Below are 19,007 nucleotides of genomic sequence, written 5' to 3'. Positions count from 1 at the left end.
CATGCAGAGAAGCCTCAATAAGCAGCAGATAGACGATTTCAAAGAGCTCAAATCTGCATCCACTGAGGCAGCAGCACTAAAAAAACCAGATGTTTTGAATCAACCATGGAGTCTGTTTGTATTATTCCAGTTTGAATAATTTCAGTTGGCTACAGAGTAAATTTAAAACTTTCTAATACCTTTTCAATGCCACTTTGAAGGAACTTTAGACAGGAAAAACTACAAATATAAGGGATTTAATTTAAGGTAAGTATTTAAGGTCCCTTTGGGACGAAAATAGTATTTTTGAATTGAATTTTTGATTGATGGGGTAACGAGCAAAAACCGTGAACACGGCTTTAGCTTTCTTGCGTATGTCTTTCTTAACCCATGTTTCACCTAGCTTAAAGTTTTTTGTTTTCTGGGGGGCGCGGGGGGGGTTGCGCCTAGCATCATACGGTTTAGCAGCAAAAATGAGCTGTTAGCAAAAAAGGACATCAGCCATCCAACTGGCAAAAATGTTTCACCCAAAACAGACACAAAAAAAGCTAGCTAGCTAGCAGGGTATATTAGCAGCTATTTAGCGATAGCCACAACCACGTAAAGACGGTTACAAAATCAGCCTTCTGTCACCAGAAGAACATTTCCAGGATTAAAAAACTAATGTCTCAGCGAGATCTAGAGAAACTCATCCAACATTTATTTCTGCATTCTGCATCAGAACCAGAACCAAAGATGGAGAAGCAGCATTCAGCTTCTATGCACCACAAATCTGGAACAAACTTCCAGGAAACTCTAAAATAGTCAAAAATCTAAACTAAAAAAACGTTAGAGTTGCTTTTGATTAATGATAACTGAAACATTGACCAACATACTGATGAATATTTGCTTGATGATTTGACAAAATGTAATATTTATTGCTTGTTTAATAACATTACTTTGTGATGTTTTTATGATTAAAGCGCTTTGAACTGCGTTCCTGCTGAAAATGTGCTATAATAATAAAGTTAACTTATTTTAGAGACACAAATTGTCTTCAGTCAGTCACAGAGACTCGCTCAAACCAGAGAGCGTCAGCAGAAATCAGACAATAAATGGTTAAGAAATTAAAAACGTCATTTTGAAAAAAAAGTCCAGACTTTTACAACAATGCAAAAATAAATAAATCATTTTTTTACCATTTTCTTAACTAACATATAGAGAGGTTTACTGAAAATAAAACATATTTAATTTATCCACTCATTATGAGTTGCTTATACAACAGATACTTTCTTCACATCTGATAGCAACGTTTATTTGTCTGTGAGGAATAAACTACCCGCTGAAAATAGCTAAAAAGAAAAGGATTATTTTACATCATGTTGAGCGGATAATTTGCACCGTGATGATGACTCTCACTTCGTCAGGTACAAAATAATCTGAGCTGCAGATGATTAACTCTGTGTCTAATGGCTGCTAAAACCTGCACACACACACACACACACACACACACACACACACACACACACACACACACACACACACACACACACACACACACACACACACACACACACACAGAGTACCAAGCATCAGATGGTGAGCATGAGAGCATAGGACTTTATAACCGTCTCCTCGATCTCGTGACTGCTCCCTGAAAATCCCGGGACGCGTTTGTGATGAAACAGGAGAGAAAAACAGCAGCACAAAGTGAAGCCAGCTTTGCATATTTCCATCATCTCTACACATTTAGCTTGAGAGACGCTTCTTGTGGGTGTAAGTGACTTATTTTTAAGTTTATTTGAACCATAAACAGGAATTTAAATTGGTCAGGAACCACCAAGTTTCTGAAACGCCACGTTTTCACGGTCAGAGGAAGAAAACACTGAGTTATTTGATGAAGAATATTGGAGAAGGCTTTTTAACCTAAAGGCACTGAACAAACAGTCAAGCATGGGGTTGGCAGCATCATGCTATGGGGCTGAAATGATTACATAAAACAAAGAATTAATTTTATATTTTTCAACGTCCTTTCAGATCAACCAGATCAGGAGTGCCCCAAGTGTGGAATGTTTTTTTTTTTTTTTGTCTCCCAAATGCGTGTCAGAAATAAAAATAAAAAATAAAAAAATGACTCAAAGAAAATTAAAATTGTCTATTTTTCTTCTAAAGGCAACAGCCCTTTTAATATTGAGTATCTCTAAAGAGATACAGATTTCATAAAATAAAAAAAGGCAGAGGAGATTTATTCACAGATTATATGCTGTCATGACAGTTTTTACAGTGTGAACTGTAAAAAAATGCTTCAACATATAAATAAATCTTTTTTTATAAAACTTAAATGCTGCAGCTACTTTTCCCACCTCTGAGGGAAAAAAATCCAAATATTTTTCCAAAGTTATTGCAACAAATAGAATCAACACTAGAAATTATAATTTCCTAATAAAAACCTTAAAAATTTGTGAAATACTTTTTAATTTTGGTTCAGTGTGAAATAGAAAAATCCGCCAAGCGAATCAATTGGGTCAGATTGTGTTCTGTTTGCTGTTTGTGCGCTCCGTCCATCTGTACATGAAGTGAGAGGCGGCTCTTCGTCCGTATGTTTTCTGTTCCAATGTCACCAGCACAAGCTGTGGCACATTTCTGCGCTTGGCAAAAGAGGAGAATCTGCACTGAGCTCCAGCCAGAAGCGGCTCGTTACTCTGATTATGAGGAATATTCAATCAGAAACTTCTGAACATGGCTGATGATTAAAAAAAAAACAGTATCCTGAAGGGATTCAGGAAGTTTTTCCATTATCAGAGCAGCTTTTTAAAATTATTTCTGTAATATAATGTGGATTTACCTATTTGTGGATTTTTCTGTGGAATGCAAGTTAAAATTTTTCACAACAAAATCAGCCTGTTTGCTGATTTTTTCATAGATTAGAACTAAAAAATGCAGCTTGGGAAGCTAAAATATGGTGCATTGCTAACTGAGATGCTATTAGACCCACTGATTTGAATCCCCAAAAGTAAAGCAGATTGTAGATCAGAAGTGTCCAAAGTGTGGTCCAGGGGCAGTTTGTGGTCCTTCTAATGATTTTGTTGTGGTCACAAGTCAAGACTGGCAGAAATTTGGCCAATAAAACAGAAAGCAAAAAATGTTTCACCACAGAAGGTTAAAGGGGAATATTATGTGTTTTCCAGGCACATAGTGCCATTTTATAGCATAACCAGGTAACTATGTACAGATTTATAACAACCTTCAGTTGTTATAAAAATTATATATATATATATATATATATATATATATATATAAAAGAAAATTTACTTCTTAATTTAATGCCTTGAAATTGGGCCTCTGTCTCTTTAAAAGCTCGGGCTCTTTCTGAAGCTCCGCCTCCAGGAAGTCATAACAACATGGCTCCTCTATTAACCCTTTAGCAACGTTTTACCAGCGTTTCACTGAAAAGCAGCAGCTCCACCAAGTGTTTGCTAATTGCTGCTGGCTAGTCTGAATGAGCTGAGTGGGAGGAGCTGCACCTCGAAGGCGGGGCTATGTCCAGCCAGGCGTTTTGCAGCTGGATGGTTGCCATGGAGATTAAAGGATTTCTCAAACATGCATGAAAGAATCATGTATGTTTTTGATGAGGGAATGATGTCATAACATGATTTAAATAAAAAAAAGTGACTTTACAAACTAATACTTAACACCCTTCCTCACGATAACTCTTGTTTAAAGAAATGTGATTTAAATGCCACACAGAAACCGCACTTAGCAATATTCTAGAAATTACTCATTTATTGATGCTCTAAATGGAACAAATGTGAAAATAACATTTTCAATAATACTGGCAGTTTGGGGTTTTATCTACATTATTAATTATAATCTAACAGGACAACAATAAATCAAAATTCATCAAAATGAATTTTCACAAAAAAACACACCAATTTTTAATTATATACGGATTTCTTAAAAAATGTAGTTATTATTGAAGAAGTATGTTTGTGTCCCATCAGTAGTTTAAATTTGCCAGTTTTGGCCAAAAAGGCCGAACATTTGGCCGCTGTATTAAAGCATATTAAGGTATATTTGGTGTTTAGCCCTAAAAAGCATTTTAACCTATTAGCAACCTTGGGGATGTTATTACAACGAAGCACCAGGTGCACCAATACAGCAGAAAGTGTATTCTTTGGGTTTACATAAATGCGTCTAACACTTGAACTCAAATACTAAATGTTGCTTTTCTGCTTTAAATAAAAATAATTCAATTGTCATACGAATTTATTTTAAGGTACTTTTGGACCAAACTGTGATGTTAGGAAGGAGCAGGATTTTTCTCAAGGTCGAAAAACGTGATAAAAAAGCACCCCATATTGAAAATTTAAGAAAATACCCCTGTAATATACCTAAATAATTTTCAACTAAATTAATTAATTGATAGTTAAACCTTATCTGCTTTAATTATCAATCATCTGGTTGATAATGATCCGATGTAGCAGCTGGATGATTGACGAACGGCTGCATTTATGCAGAAAGTGTGACTGCCTGGTGTCGTGAGACCCATGCAGATGCGCAAACAGACGTTCACACAGGTATCATAAATCATCACACACACACACACACACACACACACAAACACACACACGCACGCAGGCTTGAAAAGCTAGCCACGTGTCAAACTGTTCAACCCGAAGTTGAACCTTTGTACCAGCAGCCAGTTCATAACCAATCAAAACATAAACCTGTACAAAAAACAACAAAAAACAAAAATCTGAAAATGAGTTGGACTTTAAGAAAATATTTTAAAAATCTCTTGCATCTCAACAAGAACAATTAAAAAAACAACAACAACATGACGTGGTAATGAGGCAACACGAACAGGAACGCAGGCACACACACGGCGAGCTGCGCCGCCTCATCGTCAGTCCGTTTGAGGAGCGGGTATCAAGGCTGTTGCCATGGAAACTGGCTCCCATTGCCAGCGCTGCCGCTGCTGCTGCTGCTGTTGGGATACGGGACGAGTCAGACGTAAACACGCGGTCACCACGGTAACCCGTTCGATGCCATCTACGTGGACCGACTCCCTCTTTTGTCCACCTCTGACGTGAAACTGGATGTCAGAAGCTTCATGTGATTTATTTCCCAGTCAATTATTAAACCATTATTTATAAAAACTTACTATGGAGAGATACTAACAGGTAAGTTTGGTTTAGAATAGAATAGAATAGAAACATCCTTTATCGTCCTAATAATCAGATGTCACAGCAGCAAGTTAAGGTAACAGAAAATATAAAAATATGAAAAACAGACTGCACAGTACAGAGAAATTATATATAAAATAATAAGTAAAAGCAATGTGCAGCTGAGGGGGTTCAGTTAGGAAAGTACATATAGCTGAAACTATTAATCGGTTTAATCGTGATTAATCGTTTATTTAAATAATCGTCAACTAATTTAGGAATTATTTAATAAGGGAATGGATTATTTGTTTTTGGATTTTCTTATGCATTTCTAATATTGTATAAAATAATCTAAGCGATTAAATAAAAATCTGCACAATGTCCCATTTTTTAAGTCGACTAACCACGAGAGTAAAATGATTGTCAGAATAAATTGATTAATCGTCTGAATAACTGATCAATCGTCTGACTAATCGATTAATCATGAAAATAAATTGATTAATCATTTGAATAATTGGAATGTGCCAATAACAGATTTAAAAGCTGTTTATTAGAAGAGGTTATGCTTAAAAAGTCCAACAGGAGATGGGAGGAAGGATCTAAGTTAACGCCTTTATGAAACCTTTACATCATTAAAGATCCAAAACATAAAACCATATTAACAGGAAAAACAGATATTTTTCTAAATTTTTGGGTTGTCAGTTGTTTTCTACTTTGTTGGCCCAATCTTTGCCAAACTTGACTTGTGGTCAGGGACCTAACAAAATAATTTCAAGGGCCACGAATGGCCCCTGGACCACACTTTGAACACCTCTGATCTAGACGATGTTCATCAGATGCGATAGATGGAAATAACTAAATCTCCTTTTCTAATGGCTTTATTTTCAAGAAGATTTGATTTTGTTTGGTAATACGTTGATATTATCAATTCTTCTTGCCGAGCCTTCAGGAAAAAAGTTATTCAACGTTTCAGAAAAACATTAAATGTCGTTTTTTAGATAATTCTGATTCTGTGTAAAACTAAAAAAGGACAAAGTGTCGTTCTGTTGACTTCTGTTAGACGTGTCGAGGCGTGCGCTGCTCTAATCCAGCTTCCTTCAGCCTGAACAAGCCTCCACAAAGCAACCCAGGCCAAACAAGCACTTCTCTCCTTCTATGTCTCGACCCCCAGGCTGAGAAAAGGTCAAAGGGCGATTCTCCAGAGGTCAGAACGGATTTCACCAAGAAAACGACCAAATTACCCAGTAAGAGTCCGACTCAACTCTAATCCAGACACAAGCAGGTCAGACCTGATGACCAAATTTAAACCAGAGTCAAAGACGCCAGAGGAAAAAGATTGAGCATATTTTAGTCTGTAAATTACAACAGCATATTAGAAAACAAATTATTCCATTTCCACTGAAAAATTCTAGATTCAAAAGTTGTTTTTCTTTTCTAGAGAATGTCAGATTAATCTCAAGTAAAACATTTTCTGGCAAATTTTTCAGCTTCCAACTCAGGATTTTCAGAATTTTTTTCTCACAAATGTTTAACCTTTGAAACTCAGAAATTTCCATGTTTTTTCTATGAAATCTCTGAGATTAATCTGAAAAATTCTTAGTTCTTTTTCTAGCATTTTGACTTTTCAAACTTAAATATTCTTGGATTTTATTTTTTTTTATTTCTGAGATTAATCTCAAAGTTGTTTTTTCTAGCAAATTTTCAGCTTTCGAAATTCAGGGTATATACATGTTTTTCTAGAAAAATTCTGAGATTAGTCTCAAAATTTTATTTCCTTCTAGCAAATTTTCAGCTTTCGAAATTCAGGACATTTACATGTTTTTCTAGAAAAATTCTGAGTCTCAAAATTTTATTTCATTCTAGCAAATTTTCAACTTTTCAAGTTCAGAAATTTCTAAATTTTCCTAGGAAATTTTCTGAGACTAATCTCATATTTCTAGTTTTTTCTCTAGTAAGTTTTAAACTTTTGAAACAGAAATTTTCACACATTTTTCTAGAAATTTTATAAGAACAATCTCAAATTTTGATTAGCTTTTCTAGCAAACTTTCATGTTTTCAAGCTCAGAAATTTCAAACAAATTTTCTAGAAAATTTCTGAGATTAATCTAAAATTTCTGAGGCTTTTGGTGGAAACTGCTTCCTGTTTTTCTAACTATAGTGGTTCTAATACGTCATTGTAAAATCTTACAGAAATCCACATTTTAAGCTCCGATTAGAAATTCTTCGTTTTGTTTTTTTACCGAGGTTTCAGAGACAAACATCCACACGGGCTGCGGTGATGAGCTGCAGCGTTGGGCCTGATAGTCGGGGGAAGTCGAGCAAACACGATTGAGAGGAGCTGCCCGCAATCACATCGGCTATGAATCAATAATCCTGCCTCACACAGCACCAAACACACACACACACACAAACACACACGCACGCACGCACCCGGTCCGTCTCTCCTTCACAAATATAGACCATGAACACTGCAGTTCCATCGATGCTGAAACCTCCTTTCACAGTCGCTACAGAAAGCTGAATTAATGAATTACTGAATTAATTGGTGAACACAGGAAACACTTCTGACCTCCTTCTGACTGAAAGTTTTCTCACAGGAAATAAAACCAAAACGTTGCACTTTTCATTACAATCAGGCGTTCGTTTCATTTACTTTCTTTTTAAACTTAGAGAAACTAACAGAATCATAACAACAATAACAGATCAGAGTTTTGTATAATAAAATCCACAATTTCACTGTTAAAGGCTGCATGGACATCAGGTGTGAATGCAAAATCAGACAAAAAACTCAAAATCTGTCTGCCTACAAACCTTGGTCTCGGTTCACTTGAAGTGAACTCTGGTTTGGTTCAAATGCATATGTGAACACTAAGCGGACCAGAAACTGCACCAAAAGCAGGAAGTAGACTACAGCGCAGGGTATTCTGGGTAAATACAACCAAAACAAATGTGCTAGGCTACCGCTAGCAGGAAAAACAGCTTGTGGTCTTTAGAGACAGACAAAAGAAAATATTAGACAATCTAACGCTACTCCATTTTTGTTTCCATTTCTTGAAGAAGGAAATTGTGCTTTGTGTCTTCCTGGAAGACAAGTTTTTGTGTTGTTTCCTTCAGTGGTTCTTGGTGCAGCGCCCCCGCAGGTGAGGAGGGGAACATGTTGCTCAAAGTGTTTGGTTTGACTCTGTGTGAAAAAGAACCACAGCAGCTGGAAATGCAACAAATGTCGCAGTTTTGATCCCCAGTTGAACCGAGTCTCTCAGACCATCAGGAGCCTAAACCTGGACAACCTGTATTTACCATCACGGTGCATAAAAACTATAATAATTAGAATAAGCGATGTAGATCGAAAACTGGAAATGAACTTTGCGTGTTAGCATGTTTAGTTTCTGACTGAACAAATTTATTCTTAGCATAAGAACAGCTTTGTGTCACTTTCTTTCGAAATGCTTGCTATTTCAAGCCAGGCTTAATGAAAACTGAAGTAAGTTTTCAGTGAAAGTCTTTGGATAAATGTGTTTCTGCTTAGCTTGGTAATAAAAAAACCAATACTTTGTGATGTACTACTTAAAGAAAATTATGTTATAAATAAAAAACTCTCCATCTGCATTGTGCTGGACAGGTAAAATTTGTATCACTCTTGAACTGCAGTTTGGTGCCGCATAGACGTCAGTCCACAAATGAACTGAATACTTACAGAATACAATAAAGAATATAAACTCTAACAACCAGTGGCTTCAAACAAAATGTTTAGCAAAGTAACGGCTGAATTCAGCTGCTTCCGTTTGAACCAACAGATCAGCTGCGTTTCTGACAGAAAGGAGCCATAAAAACATTAATTTTGTTTGTTTACAGCGGCGGCCATCTCTGCACGTTTCCACGCTTAGATCGCTGTGTGGCGATGACATAACCGCTCCGTTTGAAGATGCTGCAGGTAGATAAACAACTGAACAAACGGTGCAAACAAAACGAGACGTCAGCTAAAGTCTCCTCACATCTGCACTGTAAAAAGTCAACAGCGCTGGACACAAACAGCAGAGCGTCAGGGATTTAGTTGGTTACAGCTTCATGAGGAACAAAAACAAATCAATCCGTCTGTTTTCAACTAATCAAAGAATAAAAAAGTTCTGTTTGTTTTGTTTTTTTTTGCCAAAATCTGTTACCTGTTGAATCTGTTACAAAAAGAACAAAAAAGTTTTTGTTTTTCACATTTTCAATTTCAGTTTAAGAATAAAAAATAAGAATTGAAAACTTTGAGTTTGATTTTAATATTTTTTTACTCAGGTTTTTCGTGACCCAGAAATGATTCTACAAAACTGCAGATTAACAGAAAATCCTGTAAGATGGAGGTGGGCAATATGAACGTTTAAATTTATCCCAATTTTTTTGTGGTACTTTGTGATAAAGATAAAAATGATTACAAAAAACATTTATTACTTCTTTGGTGCCACTTGATATTAAAATGGCTAAAAAGTAGTTCACAGATGTTATTAACTCCACTCTTAGCACATAATAACTCATTAATAACTGTTCATTATGCATTAATTAGGGACACACGGAGACAAAATCTGCTGTACAATCACCAAATGTAATCCATATTCAATCCACTTAAATGAGTAAATAAATACACTTATTTAATGTAAACAAACATTCTTATGATTATTCTTGTTTGTTGAAACTCTTCCGCTAATAGTGAAGCTAATTTGCTAACATTAGCACACTTAGCTTCAACGAGCTTCCAGATTAATTCTAAATGATCATTTAATTTATTAATTTGAATCTTCCAGTTGAATGAAGTTCAACATCTGTGTTGAAGTTTTGGTAATTAATCGTTAATAATTCTTCATGTAGTTAGAAGTTCATAGTTATGCTCTTATTTTGAAGTCTGTTTACACAGTTCTACTTCCTCAATTAAAGTTCTTTCTCTTTTTTCTCCCAAATAGTTTATTTCAAGCAAGATATGAACATAAATATAATATTTTAAAGCATTAGAGAATGTGTAAATTATAACATTAGTGTATAATCTAAATTGAAGTTAATGCTTTAGCATTAGCTTCTGCTAACTACTGTGTCAGGTTAGTGTTTTAAGGTTAGCACAACTAACTTTGTAGCTAATCTTATAAATTATCATTTGTTTTCTTACTTTTTAATACATTTTGTTTCTCTGCAGTAATGCATAAGCCTGAGCTGAAACCTCTTCCAATGTCTTAAAATAATTATGAGTAAATAAAATAATAAGCTGGAGGGTAAACGCATTAAAGAAAGATTAGTATGAGTGTGCTGGCTAAAAAAAACAGCAGCGTCATCTCCAGAAAACCCACTAAAAACTCTGACTCATCTTTCAGCTCGGCCTGACTCATGATTATAAACAAGCATCATCCAAAGCGAGCAAAATATCAAAATATCAACAAAAAAAAAAAATTACAATGAAGATGTAACACCAACCACACAGATCCAAACAACGCCAAGCTGAAAACATCCCTCATATGATTTCCCATAATCCTCTTTAGGAATTAGTTAGGAAAACTCACACAGCAGTAATCCAGGTTTAACTGGGTGTTAAACTGGATTAAACGGAGTATGTGTGAGATTTACCTGATCATTCGTATCAAACTGGAGGTTAAATTCAGTAAAGTGGAAGTACAAACCTGCTGCTTGTCCTTCTTGAGGATTTTCATCTTCTATCCGTTCACAGCATCTGTCAACAGAAACAAGTAAATCTGATTATTAAACATTAATAAACTATCTGAGAGGGAGAAATAAAGCAAACTTGGGTTAAATTAATCTAAAAACAACAAATGTTTAGAAATGTGAAATAAACCTGAGTTTACCAAAGATTAAAGCTAAACATCCAACTTTCCATCCATTTTCTTCTGCTTATGAGACCAGAAATTGATCACCACCCTGATCCATTTCTTGATTAATCGATTAGTAAGTGGATACCAAAATGTGCTTAATAATACTTTTTTTTTCTTTTTTATAAAATTTGAACCAACTGAAAGGAAATCTGTCGGTAGAATATATCTACAGGCAAAGAACAGTTTTTTAATCTTAATTCCAAAGTGTTTCTATGCTTTGTAATATTTTAGCTTAATTGCAGCTCTAAGTTTGTTGTTCAGTCACCAAATGGCCTTTTTTGAGTCAATACACTCAAAAACTATTTTTTTTTTGTTTCCTTTATTTAACCAGGTAAACCCCATTGAGATCTAGATCTCATTTTCAAGGGGGACCTGGGCAGAAGTCTGCAGTACACAGCAACCTGGTTACAAAACAAAATTGAATTATTACATATACACAAATATAAAACAGAATAAAACAATTTAAAAACAGTGACACTGTTTAAAAGATTCTCGTTTATTGTCCAGCCCAGTTAACGTAGAGAGAATTAAACAAGTTTGGTGGAATCAACTCACTCACTCAATCTTTGGTTACCTAGCAACTCTCTCTCTCTCTTTGGTTACCTAGCAACAACCCTTTACCCTTTACTAATGGCCCGGTCCGTTTCGGACCGGGCCATTAGTGATGATTAGTTTTCATCACTAATCTGCACAAAACTTTGTCAATATCAGCCATTTCGTAATTCATTAAATAAGAAACGTAAGTTTCTTCATCTTGCTTATTTTTACTGACTGTTGGAAAGAAACGTTAAGTGTGCATTACCGCCACCTACTGGTATGGAGTACGCCTCAAAATGTTTTATTTTACACAAGTATTATCGTGTAAACTGTGTTTTCCAAAAAAAAAAAAAAAACTTAATTAAAATGTGAATACTTCAACTATCTGAATTTCCCTGTATTCTATTTATTAAATTAAACGTGTCTTTATTTCTCCTAAATTCCTCTGACAATCTCATTTCTATCTCATATCTTCTACATACTAAAATAATATGTTCTTTGTCTCATTTCCTGTTATTGAACGATATCCACCAATGTCAAATTTATTTATATAGCGCTTTAAAAACCAGGTTTAAAACTGCAAAGTGCTGTACAAAAATTATAAAATAAGTTGATGAAAAGAAAAATAATACAAGAAAAAATATATGTATAATGTTAAAATACTAAGAGTAATAAGTAAACAAACAAACAAACAAACATCACAACAGAAGAGCTTCGATATCAGGCTTATTAAATGTCAAAGAATAAAAATGAGTTTTAAGAAGCGATTTAAACTGATCCAGGCTGTGGGCAGATCTAATCTGGAAAGGTAGATTATTCCAGAGAACAGGAGCAGCAACAGAGAAAACCCGATCATCTTTTCTCTTAAGCCGAGTCCGAGGAACATTTAGTAGCAGCTGATTACTGGATCTTAAAGTTCTGGACACAGAATGAAGTTTCAAAAGATCCTGAAGATAAGGAGGAGCCAACCCATTTAAAACTTCTTAAAAGAATCTTAAAGTCTATTCGATGTAAAACAAGCAGCCAGTGTAAGGAGGCCAATATGGGCCTTATATGGTCACATTTCCGGGTGCCGGTAGAAGCCGACCTGCTGCATTCTGGATCGCTGCGTCAGGGATTTATCCATAAACGGTTTTCCTGAAGTGGTAAGTTGTTTCTCTATCATGAGCACATTTAGAAGCGCATACACAACGGTGATTGACAGCGCTAAGACCTGCCTCAGGTCTCTGATTGGTTGTTTTTGGTTGGGAGCGGTGCAGGAAATTGATCTTTTCACAGATTTTCTGTCTCATAAACTGTGACAGTATAAAATATTTTTAAAACTTTTTTTATGAAAGTTATTCACTGCGGCTTCAACTGTGATTCGGTGGAAATTGAAAAACAAGTGGGATTTTTTTTAAACTTATTTTTAAGTTGCTACACTGAAAGTCAAGGAAAACTGTATTTCTTTGCATCTTAAGCTTCGTAAGCAAACCAAAAACATCTTCATTCATCAAAATGAATCATGATAAATTAAAATTAGCTCAATATTTTTAATTCTGATGATTCATATTTGCTGAAGGCTAATTTTGTTTAGAGATTTCATAATCCATATTAGTTATGGTTTCAGTTATGTGTGTTTTTATATTTCAGAATCATTTATACTTTTTGTTTGTTGTGTTTTATTTCAGATATTTAAAATATCTTCCAGTTAAATTACATTTTACAGACCGAACCGCACCGTTATGGGGGTTATTTGTCGCTCCAGCCACGACAATTTAGCTGACCTTAGTATTTCCTGTTTTATCTTGGTCATTATTATTACATTTAGTGTTGATATGTGTGTGATAGGCGAGACATTTATAGAAATACAGAACTAATGGGTTCAATATGGAATGCAACATTTAACAGCCAAATACGGGACGATTCTGTATTTTACGGGATGGATGGCCACCCTGGTTCCAGAGTGCAATGGTTCTAAAACGAACCGGTGTTTGTTGTCTTGTAAACAGAATAAATGGATCTTCTCTGTCAGGAAATCCTGAGCTCATGCACAGTATGAGACAAAACATATCTGCTTCCTAAGACACAGAAAAAGAAACTACCGATGATGCCGGCGTTAAGACGATTCGAGTTTCCCCGTCAGGTCCAGTCCCCCAGAAGCTCCTCGCCGCTCCGCACAATTACAAACCAGACAATTTCTGAAATTTAAACGGGGCCTGCCAAAGTGTGCCCGTCGGTTGGAACCCAGCGTTCTGATGCTAAAACTTAGCATCAGTGCTAAAGGAAGCTACAACAGTTAACAGCATTTGGAGTATCAACATTTTGTTGACAAACATGAACTCAGTCCATTCAGTGTTCAAACATTAGTGTACAAGTTAAAATGATCCAAAATCCTAATATTAGCCTAAACGTGACATGTGGGGCATCACAAGCATGTCGTCTTACTTTGACTTGCTCCATTCAGCTAATGAATAAAAAGCTAAACTGCTTATTTAATGGAAAAGGCAGTGCTGCCACTAGTGCGAGGCACTGCACTGCTAATGCTAGGCTGCTCAGGCCTAATAATGAAAGGTTTCTGATGCACTTTTGCTTTGAGTTTGGTAAAAATCTGAAAAATATTAGAGACACGTGTGATGCAGAAACAGAGAACATCTGCTAATCCTTACACTTTCTGTTGAAAACTGTTCTCACCACCAATGAACTCAGCGCTTTTTTCAAACATGATTACATTTACAAGCTTGATTTAAACAAAGTCTACACTACAAGTTTCCAAATTCCCATAAAAATCAGTCTGATTAAAAATGCTAAAGTATTTATTGTGATTTGTCATCTGATTGGTGTAGAAATGGGATCCCTAAATTAGATCCATTTGGGGATAATAAGCCTCGTTCAAAAAGAGGCGTTCACATTTTTGTGTCCAACACTGAAGCAACAGGAACTGGATTTGGGTCACTCTTTCTTTCTTCAAAAACATTTGTTGCATTAAGTATAAGCATTTCTGATCCTAGTTTCCTTAAAATTAACAAGAAGCATGGTTATATTTGCCATTAAATTAAAGTGAAAACAGAAAAGGTGGGTAATGAAAGAAAAATACTTTATGTTCCATTTCGGGAAGATTTTAATTTGTTTAAGGTTGTGTTCACACCTGGTAGTCTGGTATATTCTGATTGACTCAGATCTAAAATTGAAACATTTGTTACATTTACAGCTGCTGTGGAAAACCAGTGAAACCAACCAAACCTTTGGAAAGCCTGTTCCCCTCGTCGCCTGTGGTGGCGCTGCACCAAGGACCACTAAAGGAACCAACACAAAAGCCTCTGAAGAAGAAGACAAGCGCAACTTTCTTCTTTACAAAATGTAAACAAAAATGGAGTGGCATCAGATTTTAGCAGTTGTAGGATTTCTCTTATGTCTCTGGTAAAAGCTATCACTAGCCTAGCGCATTTGTTTTGGTTATATTTACCCAGAATGCCCTGTGCTGTAGTCCACTTCCTGCTTTTGGAGCAGTCTCCAATCTGCTTGGTGTTTATATATCCATTCAAACAGCACCAGAGTTCACTTTAATCAAAAAGAGAGCAATGTTTTTAGGTGAACCAGAGTTCAATTACGCATTCACACTTCCTCAAGCAAACCGAACTTTGACTAGGCCAGAGGTCTGCAACCTTTAAAGTCAAAAAAGCCAGTTTTACCCTCAATTCAGTTAAATAAAACTAATTTAGAGACAAAAATATCAAACAATTTGTGAAAACACTGCTTATAATTTTTCTTAAACGTCTAGTAGGGGCAGGCGATATGAAAGTTTAATTTTATCCTGATGTTTTGTATTCCTACCGATAATAACAAAACTATTTAGGGAACTGCATGTCTCAGCATTCATAGCGCCACAAATGTACTGATCTTTATTGATGCTCTCATGGACAAAAACTGGAGAGAAAGTAGTTAAAATAAAATTTTAATAAGTTTTTTGAACATTATATAAAATTTATTGTGACGATAATTTTAATTCTTAACATAAGGATTTTTCCACTAAACGATAAATGATTCAATAAATGATAACTGCCCATCCTTAAAATCAAGTAAAGCAAATTAGTTCGTTTTATTTCTGTTTTTAGGTTTTAAGCTAGAGGAAAACAACTTTTTTTGCAATCAACTGTATAGATATATTTCATTCTATGTGATGTAAATAAAATAAATAAACATTACTGTTTCAGCTCATGAGGGAAAATCTGTTGGAAGGACAACTATTACTCATGCACTCCACAAACCTGGCTTCTGTGAACTATTTGCATGATTAAAAACAACTGTCTGCCACACGCCTCAAGTTTTCCACAAGCAGTGGCGGAAAAACGCCCTGAATGTGCCTTGCTAACTGTGAGGAAAAACAAAAGGGTGGTGGAAGCACCATGCTGTGGGGACGACCTTCACTCTTAAGCAGGAACAAGTTGCTACTTGTTTTGTTTATGATTTTTTTTCACAATTATTCCCTCTTTTTTTGGATGCTGAGCAGTTGGATTAATTTTTTCCACTCCTACTTTTTAAGCTTTTATGCATTTGTTATGATGCGTAACCGTGGAAACAAGGTGGGGGTTTTTTTTTACAGCGTATTAGCATCTCATAAGCTCAAATTACACCTAAGCCAAGAACCCCAGAGGAGTTGGAAAAAGACGCTTCATGGATGCAGAGCAGAGAGACATCATCTCTCCGACTCCAACATCTTTTCTACCCAAACGGACAGAAAATATGTCAAAAGAGGAGCAGCAAAAGCAAATGAAATGGATTAGCAGCTGGTGGTGTCATCCATGACAGGTTACTGTCATTCAGCAACCGTCTTAAGTCAGAGGCCTCTTTAGATTCGCTGCAAGACTGACTGCTACTGGAGATCCTTCCTGACCACAGCATCACCATCCATGACGACTGTTTCAGGGTACGAGTTATGACAACATCCAAGGCCAGGCATGATAACAAATGTTACACGGCGATAAACTGTCCCATAAGTTATTACGATAAATGATAATATTGTCGTTTTGAGAAGCATAACAACAATATTGACATTATAATGCAAAAACACATTCTAAAACATAAATAAAATTTAAATTCTAATGTACATTTAACATTGAAACTGGAAGACATACGGATACAAAATAAATAAACAACAAATAAAATGGATTATGAAGTCTCTGTAAGAAAATTATCCTTTAAAAAAAGGACGATTTAAGACCAAAACAATGGAGTTTTGGTCTCAACCCTATTGTTTCTAGTAGAAAGAGAGAAAAACGATAAATCATGTAAATGGAGGTTATTGAATTTGTTTTAATTTGTCATGTGATTAATTGATTTATTGCTTACTGTGACGGTTTTGCTTAGAAGCCAAGAAGGATACAACTAGCATGTGGAAGAATGGAGAATCCTTCATTTTGTGTTGGATTTAAAACCAACAATATGATACAAGATATCAGTATCAACATCAGTATCGGCCGATATTAGATTTCCAACATTTATTTCCATCTTGTTGCCGTTTGTTTCTGGAGGTGAAGGGAGGAAGTTGCCATTTGTCATGTGACAGCAGAAGTGATGCAGCAAAGGATTGTGGGAAGTTTAACTGAAGAACCGAGGAGTGAGCGGGGTAGACATTTTTTTTTTCAAAGTTGTGAAAAGGTTAGCAAAATATAAATAATATTGGTAAATATCGGTTAGTGCCATCAACTCACTCACTCTTTGGTTACCTAGCAGCTCACTCACTCTGATTACCTAGCAACGACCTGTTGAGTAACTTGCTCAGCAGCAGGTTGAGGTTTTGCCACTAACTGCTTAAAAATAAACAATGTAGTGGAGTTAAAACTGTGACTAAATAGGAAAAGTTATGCCACAAACTTGGCAGCATTTAAGATATTTAAAACAAAATCACAAATCAGTAATTATTGATATCCACTGATATGAAATACGTATATCATGATACGTTTTTCCAGTCATATCGTCCATAACGGTAACATAAATATCGGCCCAAATTTTCAAATAGAAAACAAGCTTTTTTCTTTCTCTCTCTTTATGCATAATAGAAAATAAAAATAGCAAACTGGATAACTCTAGCAGCATGTAACATATGCCTGTTTGCATTCAGACAGGAGTGAGGTGTGTTAGCATTCAGCTGCCATCCTTTGTCTCCAACACCTGGTCAGGTGTGCGTGAGCTCTCCCGCACACCTGGCTGCTGTAATGAGTCAGGAGGCTAAGAGGCTAATAAGAGCCTAGCCGTCCTCAAACCTCTTTTTAATGAAGGCTAGCAGCGGCGGGGGCTAACGCGGCTAGCTGCCACAAGTTGGGAGAGCTGGCTAAGGATGGGAAGAGAAGTTCGCGGTGAGAAGAACCGAAAACCGGGAGGGAGAAGCAGCGGAAAAAACCGGGAGGAAGGAGAAACGGAGACAGAGAGTCCTGTTTGGTGTTAGCCCCCGCAGCTAGCTCAGAGCTAGCTTCTGTAATGTCACTGCATCGCTGCTGTAAATACATCCCAACAGCCGCCTGTCTCCTTTACACGTGTGGACAGCCGCTAAAAACTCCTTCTTCCCGGGGAGAGAAAAGCCTCTCCCCCCGGCGGACAGCTCACCTGCTCCGGACTCCCGGCCGCAGTCTCACCCCGGCGAGCCCGAGAAGCGGAGAAAAAGAGGCGCCCGTTGCTTTTTTTATTTCCAAGGACACAAAATCGCCATGACAGTTTAGAAAAATGCATAAAAAATTAGCACGCAACGGAGAGGGAGGGAGAGCGGGATGGGAGGGAGGGAGAAAAGAGGAGTGGAATATCTATTTAATCCACATAAAGCTTCCAGCAGCCCGCACCGCGTTCACCCTGGATGCGGGACTCCAGCTCCCGTCTGCACCCGCAAACATCATCCCCCCGCATCCCCAACTTAGAGGACGATTCTTACCTAAAATGGCCTCTGCAGCAGCCAAAACACAAACAGCCTTTTTTTAAATTTCACTGGGAAGTTTGGCTGCTGCAGCCAGCCTAACCTCGGCTCTCCGGATCTCACATTTTCCATTGGCTGCAGCCTTTAGCGCAGCTGGCTTCCCGCATGTTTCCATTGGTCCCGCAGCTGTCACGCAAAGCAAGCCGAGCCGGGTTTGTCTGAGAGCTATCGCGGCACCCCCGGGCTGTTTCTTTTTTCTTTTTTTTTTCCACCCTTCTCACTGAATCGCATTGCTGTGTGTCTGGGTTTTGTTCTTACCGCAGAGCTGCGGGAGGATCCAGTCCGCTTCCCACCGCAGGATCCGCCGTTCCCCCCTCTAATGCAACAAAGCCGAGGGGTTTGCATTTCTCCGCCGCTGCCTGCTGCATCCACCAATCATGTCGCTTTTTGCTCCTCCATCATTGCCGGGTCTGAAGGGCGGAAGGAAAGAAAAGCAAAGCGGCATTCCAGGTTCCGCTTCCCGGATGCTCAGCCTGGCTGCGGGGCTGGAAACCGCTGGAAGTCGGTGCTCCGGCTTACGGTCATTGTAGGTAGGAAGAAAGGAGCAAA

At 37.0% G+C, this 19,007-nt stretch overlaps 1 protein-coding gene across 3 annotated transcripts in view; it reads right to left on the bottom strand.

Moving 5' to 3' along the window:
* Positions 1 to 19,007, bottom strand: part of chd6 (chromodomain helicase DNA binding protein 6) — a 67,842-nt gene extending 48,835 nt beyond the window's left edge. For 2 of the 3 annotated variants that reach the window (XM_088005864.1, XM_088005866.1), the window contains exons 1-2: positions 18,098 to 19,007; positions 10,769 to 10,818 (exon numbers count right to left, since the gene is read on the bottom strand). In XM_088005864.1, the coding sequence (XP_087861990.1) occupies positions 10,769 to 10,798 (30 nt within the window). In that variant the 5' untranslated portion in view covers positions 10,799 to 10,818; positions 18,098 to 19,007. The remainder of the gene's footprint in view (positions 1 to 10,768; positions 10,819 to 18,097) is intronic. The other variant, XM_088005865.1, reaches the window with a different exon arrangement.

The sequence above is a fragment of the Poecilia mexicana genome, unplaced genomic scaffold (assembly GCF_051168715.1).
Source record: "Poecilia mexicana isolate PSO_F unplaced genomic scaffold, ASM5116871v1 scaffold_5, whole genome shotgun sequence".
Lineage (NCBI taxonomy): Eukaryota > Metazoa > Chordata > Actinopteri > Cyprinodontiformes > Poeciliidae > Poecilia > Poecilia mexicana.
The sequence above is the reverse complement of the archived record's forward strand: the minus strand, read 5'-3'. Positions and strand labels throughout refer to the sequence as shown.